Below are 25,868 nucleotides of genomic sequence, written 5' to 3'. Positions count from 1 at the left end.
TTAGGTATTTGTAAACGTTAATAAGCGATCAAATTGATCACTGGGCGATCTGTATTCAATAGCAGCTACTCAAGAAAATGATGTCCTTTGTCTCTCTTCCAAAATCGATTGCTGTATGCTGGACGGAATGAAGGATCTACTTGTCATTACACAAAGGATTTTTGTCAATGAAAATGACATTTTTGGCGACATCGTGTGGAAGTTGTAGGAACTGCAAGCTCCCTGCTATATATTTTTGCTTGCAATAAACAATTCAGAGACTGGCGGATTAATACTTTTCTGTGGTTTTTGTGACCAGGTTTTTCTTGGGATTTCGCTTGCTGTTCACATTCTGGTTTAGTCACAGACGTTATTTAACCAGTTTTAGAAACTTCAGAGTGTTTTCTATCCACACATACATTTCTATGCATATACTATATTCCTGGCATGAGTAGCAGGACGCTGAAATGTTGCGCGATTTTTAACAGAATGTTCGAAAAAGGAGGGGGTAGACTGAAGAGGAAAATTACGAGCTAGTAATTGTTTTCTAACTTTCAAATAGGTACTTCCTTCTCTTCTCATCTCCACCCCGGGTCTTTAGTTTACAAGAGAAAGTAGTGTCGTGACGTTGTATTAGTTAATGTGACGACTGTTGCTCATCGAATGATTAAGCAGTGGTTCTTAACCTTGTTGGAGGTACTGAACCCCACCAGTTTCATATGCGCATTCACCGAACCCTTCTTAATTGGAAAAATAAAATGATTTTTTCAAATTCAAAACAGGTATATATTTGACTGGTGCACAAAATGAAGCGTGCATCAACATCACTGTGTTCAAAGAACAAAATCATCAAAATCTAAGTGCGTGGCAATTGCTTGCTTCAGTTCCGCGGGTACAGAAATGTCTCCGATTCCAGAAACATCTTCGATCTTACTTACACAGTCGTCCAGCAGGGGAAAGGTTGCGAAGTTATTGTTCTCTGTTCGTCGTTTCCATGACGGTAGCCTTTTTTGAAAAGCCTTCAGGTTTTCCTCCACTTCGATGATGTTGACTCCACCGCCCTGCATCTTTTGATTGAGATGATTGAGAGCTGCGAAGATATCAGCCATGTACGCTAAAATGAGAATGAACTCAGAATTTTTGAAGCAATCTGCATGGCAATGTTGGTGCTCTTGCAAAAACAGGGCTAATTCCACATGCACGGCAAAAACATGATTCAGCACCTGTCCCCGGGATAACCACCGAACGTTAGAATGGTACAGAAGTACCTCGAATTCAGAGCCCATTTCTTTACACAGCTCACTGAAGATGCAATGCCGCAGAGTACTAGTTCGCACATAGTTCACGCATTCCACTACAATTTTTAATACTTCTGCCAGTTTTGGAGGCAAGGTTTTTGTTGCCAACGCATGCCTGTGCAGAATACAATGCGTAACAATGATGTGTGGTGCATCGGCTTTCACTAGCGCACCAAAACCAGACTTTCTTCCCAGCATGACTGGAGCTCCGTCCGAACAAACTGCAGAAACCATATCCCACGAAAGATTGTTGTCTTTGAAGAAGTCATCCACAAGTTTCTTCACATCGGCTGCCTTAGTTGTTGTTGTAAGAGGCTTACAAAATAAAAAATCATCCTTTATCACATCGTCTTTCACATAGCGCACAAATACAGCAAGCTGGCTTAGATTGGAAACGTCTGTGGTCTCGTCCAGTTGAAGGCTGAATTTTGCCGGGCTTGAAATCAGATCTGCAACTACTTGAGCCAAGATGTCGTTGCTCATGTCCTCTATTCTGTCGCTGATGGTGTCATTTGAAAGAGGAATTTGGGATAACTTAACTTCAGCCTCTTTTCCCAGCATGATATTCGCCATCTTCAACACAGCTGTGTGTTTCACCAATTGTGTGTGGTTTGCCCTGCTTTGCGATCAGGTAAGCAACTTCGTACGATGCTGTGAGGATCGGTTTGTTGATGTGTACAAAGCCGAGAACAGGCAGAGTAGCCTTTTCATCGAATTTGGCTCTCTTCACCTTGAATTCAGCGAGCGTTGTGTTCTTGTATTTTCCATCTCCATGCAGCTTAAGGAAGTTTTCTCTTAGTTTTGCCAGTGCTAGACTAGAATTGCTCAACTTGGCATTGCAAATCATGCAGTTAGGACGCTAACTCCCATCACGTTCCGTTATACATGTGAATCCATATTGTACATATTCGTCCGACCACTTTCTTTTTTTGCTCGACATAGTAAGTATGAAGGGATTAAAATATTAAGAAAGAAATCACAAGACGTACCATCACGACAGTCACAAGTCGAGCGATGTAGCGTGATCACATGCAGCCAATGATGGCCAAGCGGAGCGTGTCATCACGAATCATATGAATTGGATGAGTGTCTTAACCTCCGCCGAACCCCTGAGACTGACTCACCGAACCCCTGGGGTTCGATCGAACCCGGGTTAAGAACCACTGGATTAAAGGTTTCTAATTCCGTGATTAACTGAACCAAGCAATTATTAAGTCATTAACTTGGGGCACCATGGGAAAATTAGTTTTATTGAGTTTATATTTCCCAAATTAACTCAAAGAATATCAGAATATCGATTTTTACAACCGACATTAATTAACCAGTTACCTCTACAGTCTTGTTCTGAACGTCTCATAATCCTGGAATCTGCACGGACCCGGGTTTCACCAATGAGTTCGTACCACACCAATCTTAGTTGAGTATTTATTTACTAGAAAGCTAAAATGATGATAAAAGATATACATACACAAAAACACATTCTAGGCTATTGATTAGAACTTAATATAATGGGCCAACACACTATGGCGCATGTTACCCAAAATGGGGATTTAAAAGAGAGAGAAAAAGAGAAAGTACACGAGAGAAATATACATTTGGGTGAATTTGTCAGCTACGCTTATTCTAACCCTTGCCCCAAACTGCCGCTCTTATGGTTCAGAATATAATGATGTAATTACGTGGGGAAGGTCTCAGTGGATTCTCCGCGTGGACCGTTCAGGCTGCTCAATGACTCTTTGGTTGTCCTCACGATGTCAGTGTCCTTTTGGCTTAGGAGTCTGTTCCCTCGCCCTTGCTCTGGAAGGGCTCTTCTGAGGACAAAAGAGCCACTCTAAAATGTGCAGTTTTGTCACACAACACAATACCACAGATTGGCATGCTGACTGCAGGAATGTCCACCAGAGATGTTGCCAGAGAATTTGGTACCATGTCCAACTAGCCTCAAAACCACGCCAGCCCAGGACCTCCACATCCAGCTTCTTTACCTTTGGGATTGTCTGAGACCAGCCACCTGGAAAGCTGATGAATGTGGGTTTTCACAACCCAATATTTTTTGCACAAACTGTCAGAAACCATCTCAGGGAAGCTCCTCTGCATGGTCGTCATCCTCACCAGGGTCTTGACCTGACTGCAGTTTGGCGTCCTAAACGACTTTAGTGGGCAAATGCTCACCTTCGATGGCAACTGGCATACTGGAGAAGTGTGCTCTACATGGATGAATCCTGGTTTCAACCTTACCTGGCAGATGGCAGACAGTGTGGCAGTATGGCGTTGTATGGGCAAGCGGCTTACTAATGTCAACATTGTGAACAGAGTTACCCATGGTGGCGGTGGGGTTATGGTATGGGCAGGCATAAGCTTCGGACAACAAACACAACTGCATTTTGAATGCACAGAGATACCTTGACGATATCCCGAGGCCCATTGTCGTGGAATATATCTGCCGCCATCACCTCATGTTTCAGTATGACATTGCACGGGCCCATGACGCAAGGATCTGTACACAATTCCTGCAAGCTGTAAATGTCCCAGTTCGTCTATGGGCTGCATTCTCACCCATTGAGCATGTTTGGGATGCTGTGGATCGACGTGTACTACTGCATGTTCCAGTTCCCGTCAACATCCAGCAACTTCGCACAGCTATTGAAGTGGAATGGGACAATATTCCATAGGCCACAATCAACAGTCTGATCAACTCTATGTGAAGGGGATGTGTCGCGCTGCATGAAGCACATGGTGGTCACAGCAGATACTGACTGATTTTCCTACCTTTTTTTTAAGGTATCTGTGAACAATAGATGCATTTCTGTATTCCCAGTCATGTGAAATTCATAGATTAGAGCCTAATGAACTTACTTTAATAGACTGATTTCCTATGAACGGTAAATCAGTAAAATATTTGAAATTGTTGCATAAAGCATTTATATTTTTGTTCAGTAGATACAAATTATATACTTACTCATGGTAAACTTGTCACGACTTCTACCGAAGTCGATGCCTCTCCTTTTTCAGGCGATATTCGGCGGTCGACTTCACCGGTCTTCTAGCCATCGCTGATCCATTTTTCATTTTCCATTTGTGTTGTCTTGTTTTCCCACACACCTAGTTTCATTTCCCTCACTATGTGTTGTGTATTTAGCCCTCTGTTTCCCCCATGTCTTTGTGCGTGAATGTTTGTTTTAAGTGCTTGTGCACATGTTGTCTGGAGCACGACGGGGTTTGTACCTATGTGTTGTTATTTTTGATGCCGTTGGTTTTGCCATTAAACTGCTCCGGCTATTATCTAGTTCTGCTCTCCTGCGTCTGACTTCGCTGCCACCAGTTACGCACCCCTTACAGCAAATGGGTCTTCCAAATGGACAATGTCGTGGAAATTTCCTCTATTTACCAAATCATGAGAGCAAACCACACACAAGTCAGAGTTAGTTATCACAAAATCCATCTTTAATTATATGAGCTCTATCATTACCCTGTGACTCTCAGATCAATTCAGTGTCTATCAATGAATTCTCTGAGTCCCTTACACATTTCAACTGAGATCCTTTATAGCAAAGACACACACATAGCCAGACAGCATAGGCATAATTTATCGTTCAGCTTTGTCTCCTAAACTATGTTATTTTCTCAAACTCAGAACCATAAACCAATCCTCCATATCAACAGGCATATATCAAATCCATCCTATCTTGACAAGATCACAGAGACACACTGACTGGCACACAGACATTGTGGAGCCAAGAGATACACGCCCTCTCTCCGGCCCCAGCAACTTAGTCTTGACATAGAACAGATACTGCAACCCCGCCACAGTATTATACAAAAATAACATTCTGATGAGAAGTAACTTACAAACATATGATGAATATAAAACATCGTACCTATGTTACCAACTAATTCTGATTATTCCCCAACAACAATGACCCCAAGCATACTTCCAAAGTTTTGGCAAAATGGCGTAAGGACAACAAAGTCAAGGTATTGGGGTGGCCATCATAAAGCCCTGACCTCAATCCTATAGAAAATGTGTGGGCAGAACTGAAAAAGCGTGTGTGAGCAAAAACTCCATTCAACCTAGTCATAGACTGATCTCTCTTTTACCGCAAGGCAAGCAGTACTGGAGCGCCAAGTATAGGTCCAAAAGGCTTCTTAACAGCTTCTACCCCCAAGCCATAGACTGCTGAACAGCTAATCTAATGGCTACCTGGGCTATTTGCATTGCCCCCCCCACCCCCATGTTTACGCTGTTGCTACTCTGTTTATTATTCATGCATTATTCTACCTATACTTTACTTAAATTTTTTTTTTACTTCAGTTTATTTTAGTAAATACTTTCTAAACACTTTTTTCTTAGAACTGCATTGTTGGTTTTAAGGGCTTGTAAGTAAACATTTCACTGTAAGGTACCTGTTGTATTCAGGGGTGACAAATACAAATTGATTTGATTACAACAGTGATTGTTGATTTCTGTTAATTAATCCCATAATGTTGCCAACTGGTGATTTCATTCATTCATTCATCAAGCATGTCACACATATTATCTAGATACTGACTGTTAGCACTTGGTGGCCTATAGCGACACTCCAAAAGAAAAGGCTTTACATTTCTCAACTAACAATGTGCCAAGTGAACCTGCAACCACAACACTTCAATAACACTTGACATAAGATCTTCTCTAAGCATTACAGGGATATGGCTCTGAATATTCACAGCAGCACCTCCCCCATAAGCACTTCGGTCTCTTCTATAGATGTTATATCCTTGTACTGCTACTGCTGTATCATCAAATTAATTATCTAAGTGAGTCTCATAAAGGGTAGTATATGAATGTTATCTGATGTTAGCAAGTTATTAATTTCATGAACCTTATTTCTAAGGCTACATACAGTATATTACTATGGGCTATTTTCAGACCTTTCCTTGGGTAGCTTATCAGAGATAGAGATAATATGGAAAAGTAAGAGAAAAATATATATATTCAGCAGTCCATTAATCAATTGGTGTATGTGTGTGTGTGCTGCGGGGTTGAAGCTATGAACCCATAGGTTTGGCTCTCATCCCTTCCAGGCTTCTGGGAGGGATCTAGACAGCCACAATCCCAGACAATCCGCGGTCCCAGCCACAATGAATAACCGCGTTGTGGGCTGCAGTCAGGGGCTGCTAGCATGATAGGTATCTAGCTAGCCTATCATTCTTCGCCAAATAGCTTTCCAATACACTTTCAAAACAACAAACTTTCCAAACAACAAACCAAGCTCTCCCTGGTTCCACGTTCAATGGGAAGGGATTTGAGACAATTACAATAAAGGCAGATTGAAGCTCTGACAGAGCCTGGTCAGCTGTGGGGGCAATAGCATACACCACGGTGTCATCTGCAAACAGATGAAAGTTTGAATTATTACAGATACAGTAAACCAATATTGTTTGAAATTTTGCTGGATAGAATCCCCGAGCTGACAAGGTAAACATCTGTTTTTCTGCCCATTAGCAAGGCAGTTAACCCACTGTTCCCGGGGCGCTGAAGACGTTGATGTCGATTAAGGCAGCCCACCGCACCTCTCTGATTCAGAGGGGTTGAATGTGGAAGACACATTTCAGTTGAAGGCATTCAGTTGTACAACTGACTAGGTAGCCCCCTTTCCCCTTTCATGTAAATAGTGAAAAGAACCGTACCAAGAACCGATCCCTGTGAAACACCCTTTGTTAGGTGTTCTGTCCTTAATTTACTTTTCAAACCATCTACATGTTGCCGGGTTCTGTAACGTTCTGACCTTAGTTCTTTTATTATGTCTTTGTATTAGTATGGTCAGGGCGTGAGTTGGGTGGGTTGTCTATGTTCCGTTTGCGTTTGGCCTGGTATGGTTCTCAATCAGAGGCAGGTGTCGTTAGTTGTCTCTGATTGAGAATCATACTTAGGTAGCCTTTTCCCACTTGTGTTTCGTGGGTGTTTATTTTCTGTGTCTGTGTGTTCCACACGGAACTGTTTCGGTTAGTTATTTCACGTGTCGTTTATTGTTTTGTTTCAGTGTTTGTTTGGTTTAATAAAGAGCATGAACACATTCCATGCTGCGCATTGGTCCTCCGATCCTTACTACTTCTCCTCGTCAGAGGAGAGGAGGAAGAGGAAGAAGACAGCCGTTACAGAATCACCCACCAACCAAGGAGCAGGTAGCGTGGTAACGGGCAGCGGCCGAAATCGCAAGACTCCTGGACATGGGAGGAGATTTTGGACGGCAAGGGACCCTGGGCACAGGCTGGGGAATATCGCCGCCCCAAGGCAGAGCTGGAGGCAGCGAAAGGCGAGAGGCGGTGGTATGAGGAAGCAGCATGGCAGCGCGGCTGGAAGCCCGAGAGGCAGCCCCAAAAATGTCTTGGGGGGGAGTACACGGGGAGTGTGGCTAAGTCAGGTAGGAGACCTGAGCCAACTCCCCGTGCTTACCGTGTAGAGAAGTGGACCGTGCGTCTCCTCGGGCCGGGGTACATGGCACCAGCCTTACGCATGGTGTCCCCGGTTCGCCAGCACAGCCCAGTGCGGGCCATTCCACCTCGCCAGAGTCTCCAGTCTGTCCTGAGCAGCCAGAGTCTCCCGTCTCTTCTGAGCTGCCAGAGTCTCCCGTCTGTCCTGAGCTGCCAGAGTCTTCCTTCCGTCCTGAGCTGACAGAGTCTCCCATCTGTCCAGAGCTGCCAGAATCGCCCATTTGTCCTGAGCTGCCAGAGCCGTCAGTCAACCAGGAGCTGCCAGAGCCGTCAGTCAGCCAGGAGCTGCCAGAGCCGTCAGTCAACCAGGAGCTGCCAGAGCCGTCAGTCAGCCAGGAGCTGCCAGATCCGTCAGTCAGCCAGGAGCTGCCAGAGCCGTCAGTCAGCCAGGAGCTGCCAGAGCCGTCAGTCAGCCAGGAGCTGCCAGAGCCGTCCGTCAGCCAGGAACTGCCAGAATCGCCCTTCACTCCGGAGCTGCCGGAGTCTCCCGCCTGTCCGGTGCTGCCCGAATCTCTCGTCCGTCCGGTGCTGCCGGAATCTCCCATCCATTGGGGACCCGTGGTTTGGGTCCCCAGTCCGAGGTCGGCGGCGAGGGTCGCCGCGTTAAAGAAGTCACAGAGGCGAGTAAAGAGGCGGAGAAGGACTATGGTGGAGTGGGGTCCACGTCCCGCGCCAGAGCCGCCACCGCGGACAGACACCCACCCAGACCCTCCCCTACAGGTTTAGGTTTTGCGGCTGGAGTCCGCACCTTTGGGGGGGGGGGGGGGGGGGTACTGTCACGTTCTGACCTTAGTTCTTTTATTATGTCTTTGTTTTAGTATGGTCAAGGCGTGAGTTGGGTGGGTTGTCTATGTTCCGTTTTCTATGTTGTGTTTGCGTTGTTTGTTGGTATGGTTCTCAATCAGAGGCAGGTGTCGTTAGTTGTCTCTGATTGAGAATCACACTTAGGTAGCCTTTTCCCACTTGTGTTTTGTGGGTGTTTATTTTCTGTGGTTGTGTGTTCCACATGGAACTGTTTCGGTTTGTTATTTCACGTGTCGTTTATTGTTTTGTTTCAGTGTTCGCTTGGTTTAATAAAGAGCATGAACACGTACCATGCTGCGCATTGGTCCTCCGATCCTTACTACTCCTCCTCGTCAGAGGAGACAGAGACAGCCGTTACAGGTTCAGACCAATTGATGAAAGCATCTAAATAAGTAATGAGGTATCTACTGTGTTGAATGCTTTAGACAGGTCCAAAAAATACATGTTATAGTTAAAAATTATCTAAGCGGACTATTTTCAATCAAATCAAATCAAATCAAATGTTATTTGTCACACTGCACAAAAACAACAGGTTACAGTGAAATGCTTACTTACAAGCACTTAACCAACAATGCGGTTTTAATTAAAAAACTTAAAATAAAACATATAAAAGTAACAAAGAATTATAGACCACTGAAATCTTTTTTTGACAGTTAAGAACAAATTCTTATTTACAATGAAGGCCTTATCGGGGAACAATGGGTTAACTGCCTTGTTCAGGAGCAGATCAACATATTTTTACCTTGTTAGCTTGTGGGTTTCGATCCAACAACCTTTCGGTTACTGGCCAAATGCTCAAACCACTAGGCTACCTGCCGCCCACAAAACACAAAATACAACCATAATTTCATTACTTTCATATTTCATATTTCATGTTCTTCAGACAATGCATTCCACAGATTATCCTCCAGCCCATCTTCAGTTTGGTCATTTTCTGTCTTTTTCTCCTCTATCCTTCTCTCCTCAAACCACTGGTGGCACTCAGCGCATGATCGAGGGGATTGAAAATGAATTAATCATCAGTTCTGCTGCTCGTTTACCAATCAATGAATCCAGCTACAAATAATTGGACTGTTGTGACAAATACAGTTCAATTTGTTTCAGCCAGGGTTCAGAAAACTGTGGTAGGACACAGGAGACTTGAAGAGGCATGTGCATGGCTAGATTAGTGGGTAGTTGGGATAAAGATGTAACAGAAAGTCAGAATTCGGTTGTGTACCTGTTCAGGGCTGAGACTGAGGGGTATAGTCAGCAGTGTAAGAGAATGGGAAAAAAGACAGGGGTACAAAAGACAGGGTAACAGAGAGGTGGGTAGTGTACCTGTTCAGGGCTGAGGCCAGGGGGCACCCAGGCGTATTCCTCCAGCGCGCAGCCTGAGTCGTCGTCAGAAGTAGAGTTCCTCTGGAAGTCGTACATCAACTTAGTGACACTCTTCTCCATCTCCAGAGACATGGCCCTCACCACATGCTCCTCACTGGGACTCTTAGAGTGGACACCAGTCTTCTTTTAGCAGAGAGTGCAAGAGAAAGGAGAGGGAGAGGGAGAGAAAGAGGGAGAGGGAGAGAGAGCGAAAGAGAGGGAGAGGGAGAGAGAGAGGGGAGAGAGAGTGAGAGAGAGAAAAGGGGAGCGTGCGAGAGAGAGAGCAAGAGAGAGAGAGGGAGAGGGAAAAAGAGAAAGTGAAGAGAGCGTGAGAGAAATAGAGAGATAGAATAATTAGTATTCTAGGGCTCAGATTTCCCAGTGGCATACATCAGGGCTATGGCAGATATATTAAAGCATTTTAAGTAATTTGTTACAAGCAATTACACATTAATATTGCACAGAGACACACACACAAACGCACACATTGGCTCAGTGTTACGGTGCGTGAATGAGGACCCAAAAGCGAATTAATGTAAACAGAGCTTCTTTAATAACCAAACATAGGTAGGCTCAGATGGACCGGCAGATTCCGACAGGACAGGACAAGGTTGCAGCAAACATGACGATAGTCTGGTTCAGGCATGACTAACACAAACAAGAATCCGACAAAGACAGGAGCAGAAAGAGAGAGAGATATAGAGACCTAATCAGACGGAAAAAGGGAACAGGTGGGAAAAGGGGTGAACGAGGTAGTCAGAGAAGACAAGGGACAGCTGGGGGAAAGAGGGGGAGAAAAGGTAACCTAACACGACCAGCAGAGGGAGACAGGGTGAAGAGAAAGGACAGAAACAAGACACAACATGACAGTACATGACAGTACCCCCCCACTCACCGAGCGCCTCCTGGCGCACTCGAGGAGGAAGCCTGGCGGCAACGGAGGAAATCATCGATCAGCGCACGGTCCAGCACGTCCCGAGAGGGAACCCAACTCCTCTCCTCAGGACCGTACCCCTCCCAATCTACTAGGTACTGATGACCACGGCCCCGAGGACGCATGTCCAAAATCCTACGGACCCTGTAGATGGGTGCGCCCTCGACAAGGATGGGGGGGGGGGGGGGGGGGGGGGGGGGAAGACGAGAGGGGGCGCGAAGAACGGGCTTGACACAGGAGACATGGAAGACCGGGTGGACGCGACGAAGATATCGCGGCAGAAGAAGTCGCACTGCGACAGGGTTAATGATTTGAGAAATACGGAACGGACCAATGAACCGCGGGGTCAACTTGCGAGAAGCGGTCTTAAGGGGAAGGTTCTGAGTGGAGAGCCAAACTCTCTGACCGCGACAATATCTTGGACTCTTAGTTCTACGCTTATTAGCAGCTCTCACAGTCTGCGCCCTATAACGGCAAAGTGCAGACCTGACCCTCTTCCAGGTGCGCTCGCAACGTTGGACAAAAGCCTGAGCGGAGGGGACGCTGGACTCGGCGAACTGAGATGAGAACAGCGGAGGCTGGTACCTGAGGCTACTCTGAAAAGGAGATAGCCCGGTCGCAGACGAAGGAAGCGAGTTGTGGGCGTATTCTGCCCAGGGGAGCTGTTCTGACCAAGACGCAGGGTTGCGAAAAGAAAGACTGCGTAAGATGCGACCAATAGTCTGATTGGCCCGTTCTGCTTGACCGTTAGACTGGGGGTGAAAGCCGGAAGAGAGACTGACGGAAGCCCCAATCAAACGGCAAAACTCCCTCCAAAATTGAGACGTGAATTGCGGACCTCTGTCCGAAACGACGTCTGACGGAAGGCCATGAATTCTGAAAACATTCTCGATGATGATTTGTGCCGTCTCTTTAGCAGAAGGAAGCTTAGCAAGGGGGATAAAATGAGCCGCCTTAGAGAACCTGTCGACAACCGTAAGAATAACAGTCTTCCCCGCTGACGAAGGCAGTCCGGTGACAAAATCTAAGGCGATGTGAGACCACGGTCGAGAGGGAATGGGAAGCGGCCTGAGACGGCCGGCAGGAGGGGAGTTACCGGACTTAGTCTGCGCGCAGACCGAACAAGCAGCCACGAAGCGACGCGTGTCATGCTCCCGGGTGGGCCACCAAAAACGCTGGCGAATGGAAGCAAGCGTACCCCGAACGCCAGGGTGGCCGGCTAACTTGGCAGAGTGAGCCCACTGAAGAACGGCCAGACGAGTAGGAACGGGAACGAAAAGAAGGTTCCTAGGACAGGCGCGCGGCGACGGAGTTTGAGTGAGTGCTTGCTTTACCTGCCTCTCAATTCCCCAGACAGTCAACCCGACAACACGCCCCTCAGGGAGAATCCCCTCGGGGTCAGTGGAGGCTACTGAAGAACTGAAGAGACGAGATAAAGCATCAGGCTTGGTGTTCTTAGAGCCCGGACGATAAGAAATCACGAACTCGAAACGAGCGAAAAACAGCGCCCAGCGCGCCTGACGCGCATTAAGTCGTTTGGCAGAACGGATGTACTCAAGGTTCCTATGGTCAGTCCAAACGACAAAAGGAACGGTCGCCCCCTCCAACCACTGTCGCCATTCGCCTAGGGCTAAGCGGATGGCGAGCAGTTCGCGGTTTCCCACATCATAGTTACGTTCCGACGGCGACAGGCGATGAGAAAAATACGCGCAAGGGTGGACCTTGTCGTCAGAGAGGGAGCGCTGAGAAAGAATGGCTCCCACGCCCACCTCTGACGCGTCAACCTCGACAACGAACTGTCTAGTGACGTCAGGTGTAACAAGGATAGGTGCGGATGTAAAACGATTCTTGAGGAGATCAAAAGCTCCCTGGGCGGAAACGGACCACCTAAAGCACGTCTTGACAGAAGTAAGGGCTGTGAGAGGAGCTGCCACCTGACCGAAATTACGGATGAAACGACGATAGAAGTTTGCGAAGCCGAGAAAGCGCTGCAGCTCGACGCGTGACTTAGGGACGGGCCAATCAATGACAGCTTGGACCTTAGCGGGATCCATCTTAATGCCTTCAGCGGAAATAACAGAACCGAGAAATGTGACGGAGGAGGCATGAAAAGAGCACTTCTCAGCCTTCACAAAAAGACAATTCTCTAAAAGGCGCTGGAGGACACGTCGAACGTGCTGAACATGAATCTGGAGTGACGGTGAAAAAATCAGGATATCGTCAAGGTAAACGAAAACAAAGATGTTCAGCATGTCTCTCAGGACATCATTGACTAATGCCTGAAAGACAGCTGGAGCGTTAGCGAGGCCGAAAGGAAGAACCCGGTATTCAAAGTGCCCTAACGGAGTGTTAAACGCCGTCTTCCACTCGTCCCCCTCCCTGATGCGCACGAGATGGTAAGCGTTACGAAGGTCCAACTTAGTGAAAAACCTGGCTCCCTGCAGGATCTCGAAGGCTGAAGACATAAGAGGAAGCGGATAACGATTCTTCACTGTTATGTCATTCAGCCCTCGATAATCTATGCAGGGGCGCAGGGACCCATCCTTCTTCTTAACAAAAAAAACCCCGCTCCGGCGGGAGAGGAGGAGGGGACTATGGTACCGGCGTCAAGAGCTACAGACAAATAATCTTCGAGAGCCTTACGTTCGGGAGCCGACAGAGAGTATAGTCTACCCCGGGGGGGAGTGGTTCCCGGAAGGAGATCAATACTACAATCATACGACCGGTGTGGAGGAAGAGAGGTGGCCCTGGACCGACTGAACACCGTGCGCAGATCGTGATATTCCTCCGGCACCCCTGTCAAATCACCAGGCTCCTCCTGTGAAGAAGAGACAGAGGAAACAGGAGGGATAGCAGACATTAAACATTTCACATGACAAGAGACGTTCCAGGAGAGGATAGAATTACTAGACCAATTAATAGAAGGATTATGACAAACTAGCCAGGGATGGCCCAAAACAACAGGTGTAAAAGGTGAACGAAAAATTAAAAAAGAAATGGTTTCGCTATGATTACCAGAAACAGTGAGGGTTAAAGGTAGCGTCTCACGCTGAATCCTGGGGAGAGGACTACCATCCAGGGCGAACAAGGCCGTGGACTCCCTTAACTGTCTGAGAGGAATGTCATGTTCCCGAGCCCAGGTCTCGTCCATAAAACAGCCCTCCGCCCCAGAGTCTATTAAGGCACTGCAGGAAGCTGACGAACCGGTCCAGCGTAGATGGACCGACAAGGTAGTGCAGGATCTTGAAGGAGAGACAGGAGTAGTAGCGCTCACCAGTAGCCCTCCGCTTACTGATGAGCTCTGGCTTTTACTGGACATGAAGTGACAAAATGACCAGCAGAACCGCAATAGAGACAGAGGCGGTTGGTGATTCTCCGTTCCCTCTCCTTAGTCGAGATGCGGATACCTCCCAGCTGCATAGGCTCAGCACCCGAGCCGGCAGAGGAAGATGGTAGTGATGCGGAGAGGGGGGCAACGGAGAACGCGAGCTCCTTTCCACGAGCTCGGTGACGAAGATCAACCCGTCGCTCAATGCGAATAGCGAGTTCAATCAAGGAATCCACGCTGGAAGGAACCTCCCGGGAGAGAATCTCATCCTTAACCTCTGCGCGGAGACCCTCCAGAAAACGAGCGAGCAAAGCCGGCTCGTTCCAGCCACTGGAGGCAGCAAGAGTGCGAAACTCAATAGAGTAGTCTGTTATGGATCGATTACCTTGACATTACCTTGACAGGGCCCTGGAAGCCTCCTCCCCAAAAACAGATCGATCAAAAACCCGTATCATCTCCTCCTTAAAGTCCTGATACTGGTTAGTACACTCAGCCCTTGCCTCCCAGATTGCCGTGCCCCACTCACGAGCCCGTCCAGTAAGGAGAGATATGACGTAGGCGACACGAGCAGTGCTCCTGGAGTAAGTGTTGGGCTGGAGAGAAAACACAATATCACACTGGGTGAGGAACGAGCGGCATTCAGTGGGCTCCCCAGAGTAACACGGCGGGTTATTGATTCTGGGCTCCGGAGATTCGAAAGCCCTGGAAGTGGCCGGTGGATCGAGGCGGAGATGGTGAACCTGTTCTGTGAGGTTGGAGACTTGGGTGGCCAGGGTCTCAACGGCATGTCGAGCAGCAGACAATTCCTGCTCGTGTCTGCCTAGCATCGCTCCCTGGATCTCGACGGCTGAGTGGAGAGGATCCGAAGTCGCTGGGTCCATTCTTGGTCGGATTCTTCTGTTACGGTGCGTGAATGAGGACCCAAAAGCGAATTAATGTAAACAGAGCTTCTTTAATAACCAAACATAGGTAGGCTCAGATGGACCGGCAGATTCCGACAGGACAGGACAAGGTTGCAGCAAACATGACGATAGTCTGGTTCAGGCATGACTAACACAAACAAGAATCCGACAAAGACAGGAGCAGAAAGAGAGAGAGATATAGAGACCTAATCAGAGGGAAAAAGGGAACAGGTGGGAAAAGGGGTGAACGAGGTAGTCAGAGAAGACAAGGGACAGCTGGGGGAAAGAGGGGGAGAAAAGGTAACCTAACACGACCAGCAGAGGGAGACAGGGTGAAGAGAAAGGACAGAAACAAGACACAACATGACAGTACATGACACTCAGACTTGATTAAAACAGTCAAAAGCACATTATGTTTATGCCATTATAGTTTTCAAAACTAATGTACAGTCCAAACACAAAAGACGAATCCAACCAACCTAAGTTAAGTGATCATTTATCAGGTTTGGAGAAAAGAGAGGGTCTCTGGCTGGAGAGTGAAACAGCTGAACACATTACTATTAACAGGACAAGGTATCTGATGCCTATCGCTGCCTACCGACACCAGAAACATGGCATTGAAAGGCAATAATTTAGGGAGAATATTGAAAAGCTAGCACCATGAGAGAGGCTTAATGGTTTGTGCATGCTAACATCACATGCCTTTTAAATTGTGTTTGTGTATTTTGGTTGAAAAACAACCTACATAAATCATCACATTCTTGTTTAATTTCTTGATTACATAAATCTATGGAATATCACGGCATCAATTTGGTATACAGGGTTCTTCTGCTAGCCATTCAAAGGTGTAAGTAGGGAATGGAGGGTGGGTGATAAGGGGACAGGCCCTTACAGTAAATTGGTTTATATGGAAAACAAGATCATGGGTTTACTGTAGCGAATTCAGTTCCAATAGAATCAGTCCCACCCCATCACATGCCACAGACCTGGCTCAAACATGATCAGTCCACATTAATCCAAAACATCATTCCCTCACCACAACCCTGTGGAACATTCAATACTTGTAATCTAGAAGATAACTAAAACAGCTTCTCAGAACCTATTACAAAACACACACAAAGCCACATGAGATAACTAAAGCCATGAAAGGACAATGACTTAACTAGTCTCCCTCTGTTCTTTGAGGGAGAGCCAGTGAGTGAGTCAGAGTGCATGAGGTACTGTGGTGTGTTGTTAATCTCTCTCTAAAATGGACGCTGCTGATTCCTCTAAGGGACAAGGTAAAGCTGGTGTAGCTGCTAGCCCCTGGCCTGGCCTGAGGAAGGCAGGCAGTGCACTACTTACATCGCCACTGTATGGAGGATGAGTGGAGAGAGAGGGAGAGGAGGCCTCATGGGAGACCAGGAGAGAGTGTTTATTGTTGTTGACGTAACACACTCTCACTATACCGAGTGGTTAGTCATCAACACACTCCTCTGATCTGCCTTGGCAACATATTAGGGAGTGGGGGTATTCAGGGGGAGGGAAGGTCTCTCGCTTTGCTCGCTGGCTTGTGTTAATTTCTGCTTTCTAGAGAAAAAACGATAGGCCTGTCTATCAGTCACAGTCAATCAAAGATAATATCCATTATGTGCAATGATAATGAAGATGAGCACATACAGTTGAAGTCGGAAGTTTACAAACACTTAGGTTGAGTCTTTAAAACTATTAACAAAATATACACTGCTCAAAAAAATAAAGGGAACACTTAAACAACAAAATGTAACTTCAAATCAATCACACTTCTGTGAAATCAAACTGTCCACTTAGGAAGCAACACTGATTGACAATAAATTTCACATGCTGTTGTGCAAATGGAATAGACAACAGGTGGAAATTATAAGCAATTAGGAAGACACCCCCAATAAAGGAGTCGTTCTGCAGGTGGTAACCACAGACCACTTCTCAGTTCCTATGCTTCCTGGCTGATGTTTTGGTCACTTTTGAATGCTAGTGATAGCATGAGATGGAGTCTACAACCCACACAAGTGTCTCAGGTATTGCAGTTCATCCAGGATGGCACATCAATGTGAGCTGTGGCAAGAAGGTTTGCTGTGTCTGAGACAGGCCAGTATATCAGGAGACGTGGAGGAGGCCATAGGAGGGCAACAAGCCAGCAGCAGGACCGCTACCTCCGCCTTTGTGCAAGGAGGAGCAGGAGGAGCACTGCCAGAGCCCTGCAAAAGGACCTCCAGCAGGCCACAAATGTGCATGTGTCTGCTCAAACGGTCAGAAACAGACTCCATGAGGGTGGTATGAGGGCCTGACATCCACAGGTGGGGGTTGTGCTTACAGCCCAACACCGTGCAGGACGTTTGGCATTTGCCAGAGAACACCAAGATTGGCAAATTCGCCACTGGCGCCCTGTGCTCTTCACAGATGAAAGCAGGTTCACACTGAGCATGTGACAGACGTGACAGAGTCTGGAGACACCATGGCGAACGTTCTGCTGCCTGCAACATCCTCCAGCATGACCGGTTTGGCGGTGGGTCAGTCATGGTGTGGGGTGGCATTTCTTTAAGGGGCCGCACAGCCCTCCATGTGCTCGCCAGAGGTAGCCTGACTGCCATTAGGTACCGAGATGAGATCCGCAGACCACTTGTGAGACCATATGCTGGTGCGGTTGGCCCTGGGTTCCTCCTAATGAAAGACAATGCTAGACCTCATGTGGCTGGAGTGTGTCAGCAGTTCCTGCAAGAGGAAGGCATTGATGCTATGGACTGGCCTGCCCGTTCCCCAGACCTGAATCCAATTGAGCACATCTGGGACATCATGTCTCGCTCCATTCACCAACGCCACGTTGCACCACAGACTGTCCAGGAGTTGGTGGATGCTTTAGTCCAGGTCTGGGAGGAGATCCCTCAGAAGACCATCCGCCACCTCATCAGGAGCATGCCCAGGCGTTGTAGGGAGGTCATACAGGCACGTGGAGGCCACACACACTACTGAGCCTCATTTTGACTTGTTTTAAGGACATTACATCAAAGTTGGATCAGCCTGTAGTGTGGTTTTCCATTTTAATTTTGAGTGTCACTCTAAATCCAGACCTTTTTGTGTGATTTTGTTGGCAGCACATTCAACTATGTAAAGAAAAAAGTATTTAATAAGAATATTTCATTCATTCAGATCTAGGATGTGATATTTTAGTGTTCCCTTTATTTTTTTGAGCAGTGTAGTTTTGGCAAGTTGGTTGGGCATCTACTTTGTGCATGACACAAGTAATTTTTCCAACAATTGTTTACTGACAGATTATTTCACTAATAATTCACTGTATCACAATTCCAGTGAGTCAGAAGTTTACATACACTAAGTTGACTGTGCCTTTAAACAGCTTGGAAAATTCCAGAAAAGTATGTCATGGCTTTAGAAGCTTCTGATAGGCTAATTGACATAATTTGAGCCAATTGGAGGTGTACCTGTGGATGTATTTCAAAGCCTACCTTCAAACTCAGTGCATCTTTGCTTGACATCATGGGAAAATCCAAAGAAATCAGCCAAGACCTCCACAAGTCTGGTTCATCTTTGGGAGCAATTTCCAAACACCTGAAGGTGCCACGTTCATCTGTACAAACAATAGTACTCAAGTACAAACACCATGGGACCACGCAGCCATCATACCACACAGGAAGGAGACGTGTTGTCTCCTAGAGATGAACGTACTTTGGTGCGAAAAGTTCAAATTAATCCCAGAACAACAGCAAAGGACATTGTGAAGATGCTGCAGGAAACAGGTACAAAAGTGTCTATATGCACAGTAAAATGAGTCCTATATCGATATAACCTGAAAGGCCGCTCAGCAAGGAAGAAGTCACTGCTCCAAAACTGCCATAGAAAAGCCAGACTACTACAGACTCACTCATACTTTTTTTTGTCCTCTGGTCTGATGAAACAAAAATAGAACTGTTTGGCCATAATGATACTTTGAACGATCGGCTATGAAAATCTAACTGACATTAACTCCTGAGGTGCAGACCTGTTGCACCCTCGACATCCACTGTGATTATTATTATTTGACCCTGCTGGTCATCTATGAACATTTGAACATCTTGGCCATGTTCTGTTATAATCTCCACCCGAAACAGCCAGAAGAGGACTGTCCACCCCTCATAGCCTGGTTCCTCTCTAGGTTTCTTTCTAGGTTCTGGCCTTTCTAGTGAGTTTTTCCTAGCCACCACGCTTCTTGCTGTTTGGGGTTTTAGGCTGGGTTTCTGTACAGCACTTTGAGATATCAGCTGATGTAAGAAGGGCTTTATAATTTGTTTTGATTTGATTTGGTCGTTATTTTTGGAGGAAAAAGGGGGAAGCTTGCAAGATGAAGAACACCATCCCAACCGTGAAGCACGGGGTTGGCAGCATCATGTTGTGGGGGTGCTTTGCTGCACTTCACAAAATAGATGCCATCATGAGGGAGGACAATTATGTGGACATATTGAAGCAACATCTCAAGACATCAGTCAAGAAGTTAAAGTTTGGTTGCAAATGGGTCTTCCAAATGGACAATGACCCCAAGCATACTTCCAAAGTTGTGGAAAAATGGCTTAAACAAAGTCAAGGTATTGGAGTGGCAATCACAAAGCCTCGACCTCAATCTCAAAGAAAATGCATAGGCAGAACTGAAAAAGCGTGTGAGCTAGGAGGCCTACAAACCTAACTCAGTTACACCAGCTCTGTCAGGAGGAATGGGCCAAAATTCACCCAACTTATTGTGGGACGCCTGTGGAAGGCTACCCAAAACTTTTGACCCAAGTTAAACAATTTAAAGGCAGTGCTACCAAATACTAATTGAGTGTATGTAAACTTCTGACCCACTGGGAATGTGATGAAAGAAATAAAAGCTGAAATTAAACATTCTCTCTACTATTATTCTGACATTTCAAATTCTTAAAATGAAGTGGTGATTCTAACTGACCTAAGACAGGGAATTTTTACTTGGATTAAATATCCGGAATTGTGAAAAACTGAGTTTAAATGTATTTGGCTAAGGTGTGTGTAAACTTCCGACTACAACTGTATCCTCTGAACCACACGAATGACAGCTCTGTTCAGGAGCATCATTTTTACCACTCTTGTTACATACTGGAAAGTTCAAGGAGGTTCAGTCAATAATCACCATGACATATCTTTGCCGTGGCTTCAGAAAAAGTTGATCAAGCAAATATCAATTGTCTGTTGGAGAAAAGACGGTAATTACTTCTGTCAATCAAATGACAGAAGTATTCTTTCAACTGTGTCCAAAACTACAAAGGGCTTCATCTTCAGAGAGAGAAAGTGAGAGAATAAGAGGTAAAGATACTGTAAATGGAAAGAGAGTGATTTAGTGAGAGAGAAAAGGAGTGATAAAGAGCTGTTAATGCAGTGCCGAAATAAATGTTTTTCCTTTTTCACATGTCATGCTTCACCTCCCTCCCAACTCCTCCTTCCATCCTTGTGTGGATCTGTGTGGGTGGGCATGAGAGTTAGAGAGTGAGTGAGAGGGAGTAATAGAGAAAGAGCCTTTTATTCATGTAAAAGCTGACATGAGAAGAGGTGCTCGTCTGAAGCACTGAAAACCCAATCTCTCATGGACAGATCTACGTTAACAACTGGTACCGTAGAATCCGTCACGAAGGAATGGGATGCTTGGGCTAACTAGCAGCAGTAGTTCCAGTGTTTTGTGTTTTTCGTCACTGGTTATTTGGACAAATCACAATTTCGCAGGTGTTAGCATCTTTAGAATTTCGGAATGGGAGGAAGGCCAGCAATTTGCAAAGAGAGATGGGCGGAGCTCCTCACTCCAGTTTCTTTCCCAGTTGTAGCATCTCTTAATCTCTTCTCTAAAAACACCTATGGACCCAGAACTGAATCGAGCAGCTGACTAATAACGTAAGACTTTAGTTCAGGACTGATAATGTTTTTTTTAATTGGCAAGAGTAGCAAACTGAGGCATGTGACATGCCAGCAACAAATGCCCGAACCTACACATCCAAGTACAACTGATCAAATTATGAAAGACAAGCATTGTAAAAAATTTAATCTGTAAAGTGAGCGTGGAAGAGGTGACATTTTTTGTTGTTGTCTATCAACAATGAAAAGCCATCTGGGTCTACCAAAATTGGATGGAAAATTAGTGTGTGCCGTTCTGCTTGGAGGGAAGCAAAAGTCATTCCGCTACCCAAGCATAGTAAAACACCCTTTACTAGCTCAAATAGCTGATTAATCAGCCTGTTACAAACCCTTGGTAAACTTTTGGAATAACTTGTATCTGACCAGATACAATGATATTTTGCAGTAAATAAATTAACAAAATACTTTCTGCACGCTTATAGGGAAGGGCATTCAACATGCACAGCACTTACACAAATCATGGATGATTTGCTGAGAGAAATTGTTCATAAAAACATTGTGGGGGCTGTTTTGTTAGACTTCAATGTGGCTTTTGACATTATCAATCATAGTGTGCTGCTGGAAAAACGAATTTGTTATGGCTTTACACCCCCGGCTATATTGAAGATTGAGAGTTACCTGTCTAACAGAACACAGAGGGTGTTCTTTAATGGTAGCCTCCCTGTAACGGCCGTTGTTGGTGGAAAAAGAGGAGGACCAATGCGCAGCGTGGTAAGTGTCCATATTGATAATTTATTATCATGAACACAAAACAAAATAACGAGAACGAAAAGAAACAGTCCTGAACGGTGAATACAAAAAACACTGAACAGAAAATAATCACCCACAACTCAAGGGTAAAAACTGGCTGCCTAAGTATGGTTCTCAATCAGGGACAATGATTGACAGCTGCCTCTGATTGAGAACCATACCAGGCCAAACACAGAAATACCAAATCATAGAAAAACGAACATAGACAACCCACCCGACTCACGCCCTCACCACAAAAGACATAACAAAATAACTAAGGTCAGAACGTGACAGTACCCCCCCCCCCCCCTCCCCCCCAAAGGTGCGGACTCCGGCCGCAAAACCTGAACCTATAGGGGAGGGTCTGCGTGGGTGTCTGTCCAAGGTGGCGGCTACGGCGCGGGACGTGGACCCCACTCCACCATAGTCTTTGCCTGCCTCTTTACCCACCTCTGTGGCCTCTTTAGAGCGGCGACACTCGCCGCCGACCTTGGACTGGGGACCCTAGCAATGGTTCTCGAATGAACAGGAGATTCCGGCAGCACCGGACAGGCGGGAGACTCCGGCAGCACAGGAGTGAAAGGCGACTCCGGCAGCACCGGACCGGCGGGAGACTCCGGCAGCGCCGGAGTGAAGGGCGATTCCGGCAGCTCTGGAGTAACGGACGGCTCTGGCAGCTCCAGACTGACAGGCGGCTCTGGCAGCTCGTGACTGACCGGCGGCTCTGGCAGCTCCTGACTGGCAGGCGGCTCTGGCAGCTCCTGACTGGCGGGCGGCTCTGGCGGGCGACTCTGGCAGCTCAGGACAGACGGGAGACTCTGGCAGCTCAGGACAGACGGGCGACTCTGGCAGCTCAGGACAGACGGGCGACTATGGCAGCTCAGGTCTGACAGGCGACTCTGGCAGCTCAGGACAGACGGGACACTGGCAGCTCAGGACAAACAGGAAACTCTGGCAGCTCAGGACAGACGGGAGACTCTGGCAGCTCAGGACAGACGGGAGACTCTGGCAGCTCAGGACAGACGGGAGACTCTGGCAGCTCAGGACAGACGGGAGACTCTGGCAGCTCAGGACAGGCGGGAGCACCTGCAGGAAGGAGACGGAGAGACAGCCTGGTGCGGGGGGCTGCCACCGGAGGCCTGGTGCATGGAGGAGGCACCAGATAAACCGGACCGTGGAGGCGCACTGGAGGTCTCGAGAACCGAGCCTGCACAACCCTACCTGGCTGGATACTCCCCGTAGGCAGGCCAGTGCGGCGAAGTGGAATAGACCGCACTGGGCTGTGCTGGCGAACCGGGGACACCATGCGTTGGGCTGATGCCCAATCTTGCCCGGCCGATAAGAGGCACTGCGATGTAATGCACCGGGCTATGCCTGCGCACCGGGGACACCGTGCGCCTCACGGCATAACACGGTGCCTGCCCGGTCCACCTCTCTCCACGGTAAGCACGGGGAGTTGGCTCAGGTCTCCTACCTGACTTAGCCACACTCCCCGTGTGCCCCTCCCTAAGACATTTTTGGGGCTGCCTTTCGTCCCAGCTGCGCTGCCGTGTTGCCTCCTCATACCACCGCCTCTCGGCTTTCGCTGACTCCAGCTCTGCCTTGGGGAGGCGATATTCCCCAGCCTGTGCCCAGGGTCCTTTGCTGTCCAAAATCTCCTCCCATGTCCAGGAGTCTTGAGATTTCAGCCGCTGCCCGTTACCACGCAGCTTGGTCCTTGGTTGGTGGGTGGTTCTGTAACGGCCGTTATTGGTGGAAGAAGAGGAGGACCAATGCGCAGCGTGGTAAGTGTCCATATTGATAATTTATTATCATGAACACAAAACAAAATAACGAGAACGAAACGAAACAGTCCTGAACCGTGAATACAAAAAACACGGAACAGAAAATAATCACCCACAACTCAAGGGTGAAAACAGGCTGCCTAAGTATGGTTCTCAATGAGGGACAACGATTGACAGCTGCCTCTGTTTGAGAACCATACCAGGCCAAACACAGAAATATCAAATCATAGAAAAATGAACATAGACAACCCACCCGACTCACGCCCTGACCATACTAAAGCAAAGACATAACAAAAGAACTAAGAACGTGACACTCCCCAACATAATCCCGGGAAGAATCAGGCATTCCCAAGGGCAGCTGTCTAGGCCCCTTACTTTCTTACATATTTAGTAATGACCTGCCACTGGATCTGAATAAACCTAATGTGTCTATGTATGCTATTGACAACACTATACACGTCAGTTACTACAGCAAGTGAACTCACTGCAACATTTATCAAAAAGCTGCAGTCAGTTGCAGAATGGGTGGCAGTAAATAAGTTAGTCCTAAATATTTCAAAAACATAAAGTATTGTATTTGGAACAAATCATTCACTAAACCCTAAACCTCAACTAAATATTCTAATGAATAATGTAGAAATTGAGAAAGTTGGGGAGACTGTTATGGTCAAAATATATTGATGCAACAGTAGGTAAGATGGTGAGAGGTCTGTCCATAATAAAGGGCTGCTCTGCTTGCTTAACAACAATATCAACTAGGCAGGTCGTACAGGCCCTAGTTGTGTCGTACCTGGACTACTGCCAGTTGTGTGGTCAGGTGCCACAAAGAAAGACTTGGGAAAATTACAACTGGCTCAGAACATGGCAGCACGGCTGGCCCTTAAATGTACACTTAGAGCTAACAATAATACTATGCGTGTCAATCTCTCATGGCTCAAACTAGAGGAGACATTGACTTCATCACTACTTGTTTTAAAAAAAAATATTGACATGTTGAATGCACCGAGCTGTCTGTTTAAACTACAGTGCCTTGCGAAAGTATTCAGCCCCCTTGAACTTTGCGACCTTTTGCCACATTTCAGGCTTCAAACATAAAGATATAAAACTGTATTTTTTTGTGAAGAATCAACAACAAGTGGGACACAATCATGAACTGGAACGACATTTATTGGATATTTCAAACTTTTTTAACAAATCAAAAACTGAAAAATTGGGCGTGCAAAATTATTCAGCCCCCTGAAGTTAATACTTTGTAACGCCACCTTTTGCTGCGATTACAGCTGTAAGTCGCTTGGGGTATGTCTCTATCAGTTTTGCACATCGAGAGACTGACATTTTTTCCCATTCCTCCTTGCAAAACAGCTCGAGCTCAGTGAGGTTGGATGGAGAGCATTTGTGAACAGCAGTTTTCAGTTCTTTCCACAGATTCTCGATTGGATTCAGGTCTGGACTTTGACTTGGCCATTCTAACACCTGGATATGTTTATTTTTGAACCATTCCATTGTAGATTTTTCTTTATGTTTTGGATCATTGTCTTGTTGGAAGACAAATCTCAGTCCCAGTCTCAGGTCTTTTGCAGACTCCATCAGGTTTTCTTCCAGAATGGTCCTGTATTTGGCTCCATCCATCTTCCCATCAATTTTAACCATCTTCCCTGTCCCTGCTGAAGAAAAGCAGGCCCAAACCATGATGCTGCCATCACCATGTTTGACAGTGGGGATGGTGTGTTCAGGGTGTTGCTTTTACGCCAAACATAACGTTTTGCATTGTTGCCAAAAGGTTCAATTTTGGTTTCATCTGACCAGAGCACCTTCTTCCACATGTTTGGTGTGTCTCCCAGGTGGCTTGTGGCAAACTTTAAACAACACTTTTTATGGATATCTTTAAGAAATGGCTTTCTTCTTGCCACTCTTCCATAAAGGCCAGATTTGTGCAATATACGACTGATTGTTGTCCTATGGACAGAGTCTCCCACCTCAGCTGTAGATCTCTGCAGTTCATCCAGAGTGATCATGGGCCTCTTGGCTGCATCTCTGATCAGTCTTCTCCTTGTATGAGCTGAAAGTTTAGAGGGACGGCCAGGTCTTGGTAGATTTGCAGTGGTCTGATACTCCTTCCATTTCAATATTATCGCTTGCACAGTGCTCCTTGGGATGTTTAAAGCTTGGGAAATCTTTTTGTATCCAAATCCGGCTTTAAACTTCTTCACAACAGTATCTCGGACCTGCCTGGTGTGTTCCTTGTTCTTCATGATGCTCTCTGCGCTTTTAACGGACCTCTGAGACTATCACAGTGCAGGTGCATTCATACGGAGACTTGATTACACACAGGTGGATTGTATTTATCATCATTAG

At 46.6% G+C, this 25,868-nt stretch overlaps 1 protein-coding gene across 1 annotated transcript in view; it reads right to left on the bottom strand.

Moving 5' to 3' along the window:
• The window catches only part of LOC110531964 (prickle-like protein 2), a 144,808-nt gene that overhangs the window by 29,312 nt on the left and 89,628 nt on the right, over window positions 1–25,868 (bottom strand). The window contains exon 2 of the mRNA XM_036987863.1: window positions 9,876–10,058. Within this exon, the coding sequence (XP_036843758.1) occupies window positions 9,876–10,007 (132 nt within the window). The 5' untranslated portion in view covers window positions 10,008–10,058. The remainder of the gene's footprint in view (window positions 1–9,875; window positions 10,059–25,868) is intronic.

The sequence above is a fragment of the Oncorhynchus mykiss genome, chromosome 9 (genome assembly GCF_013265735.2).
Source record: "Oncorhynchus mykiss isolate Arlee chromosome 9, USDA_OmykA_1.1, whole genome shotgun sequence".
Taxonomy (NCBI): domain Eukaryota; kingdom Metazoa; phylum Chordata; class Actinopteri; order Salmoniformes; family Salmonidae; genus Oncorhynchus; species Oncorhynchus mykiss.
The sequence above is the reverse complement of the archived record's forward strand: the minus strand, read 5'-3'. Positions and strand labels throughout refer to the sequence as shown.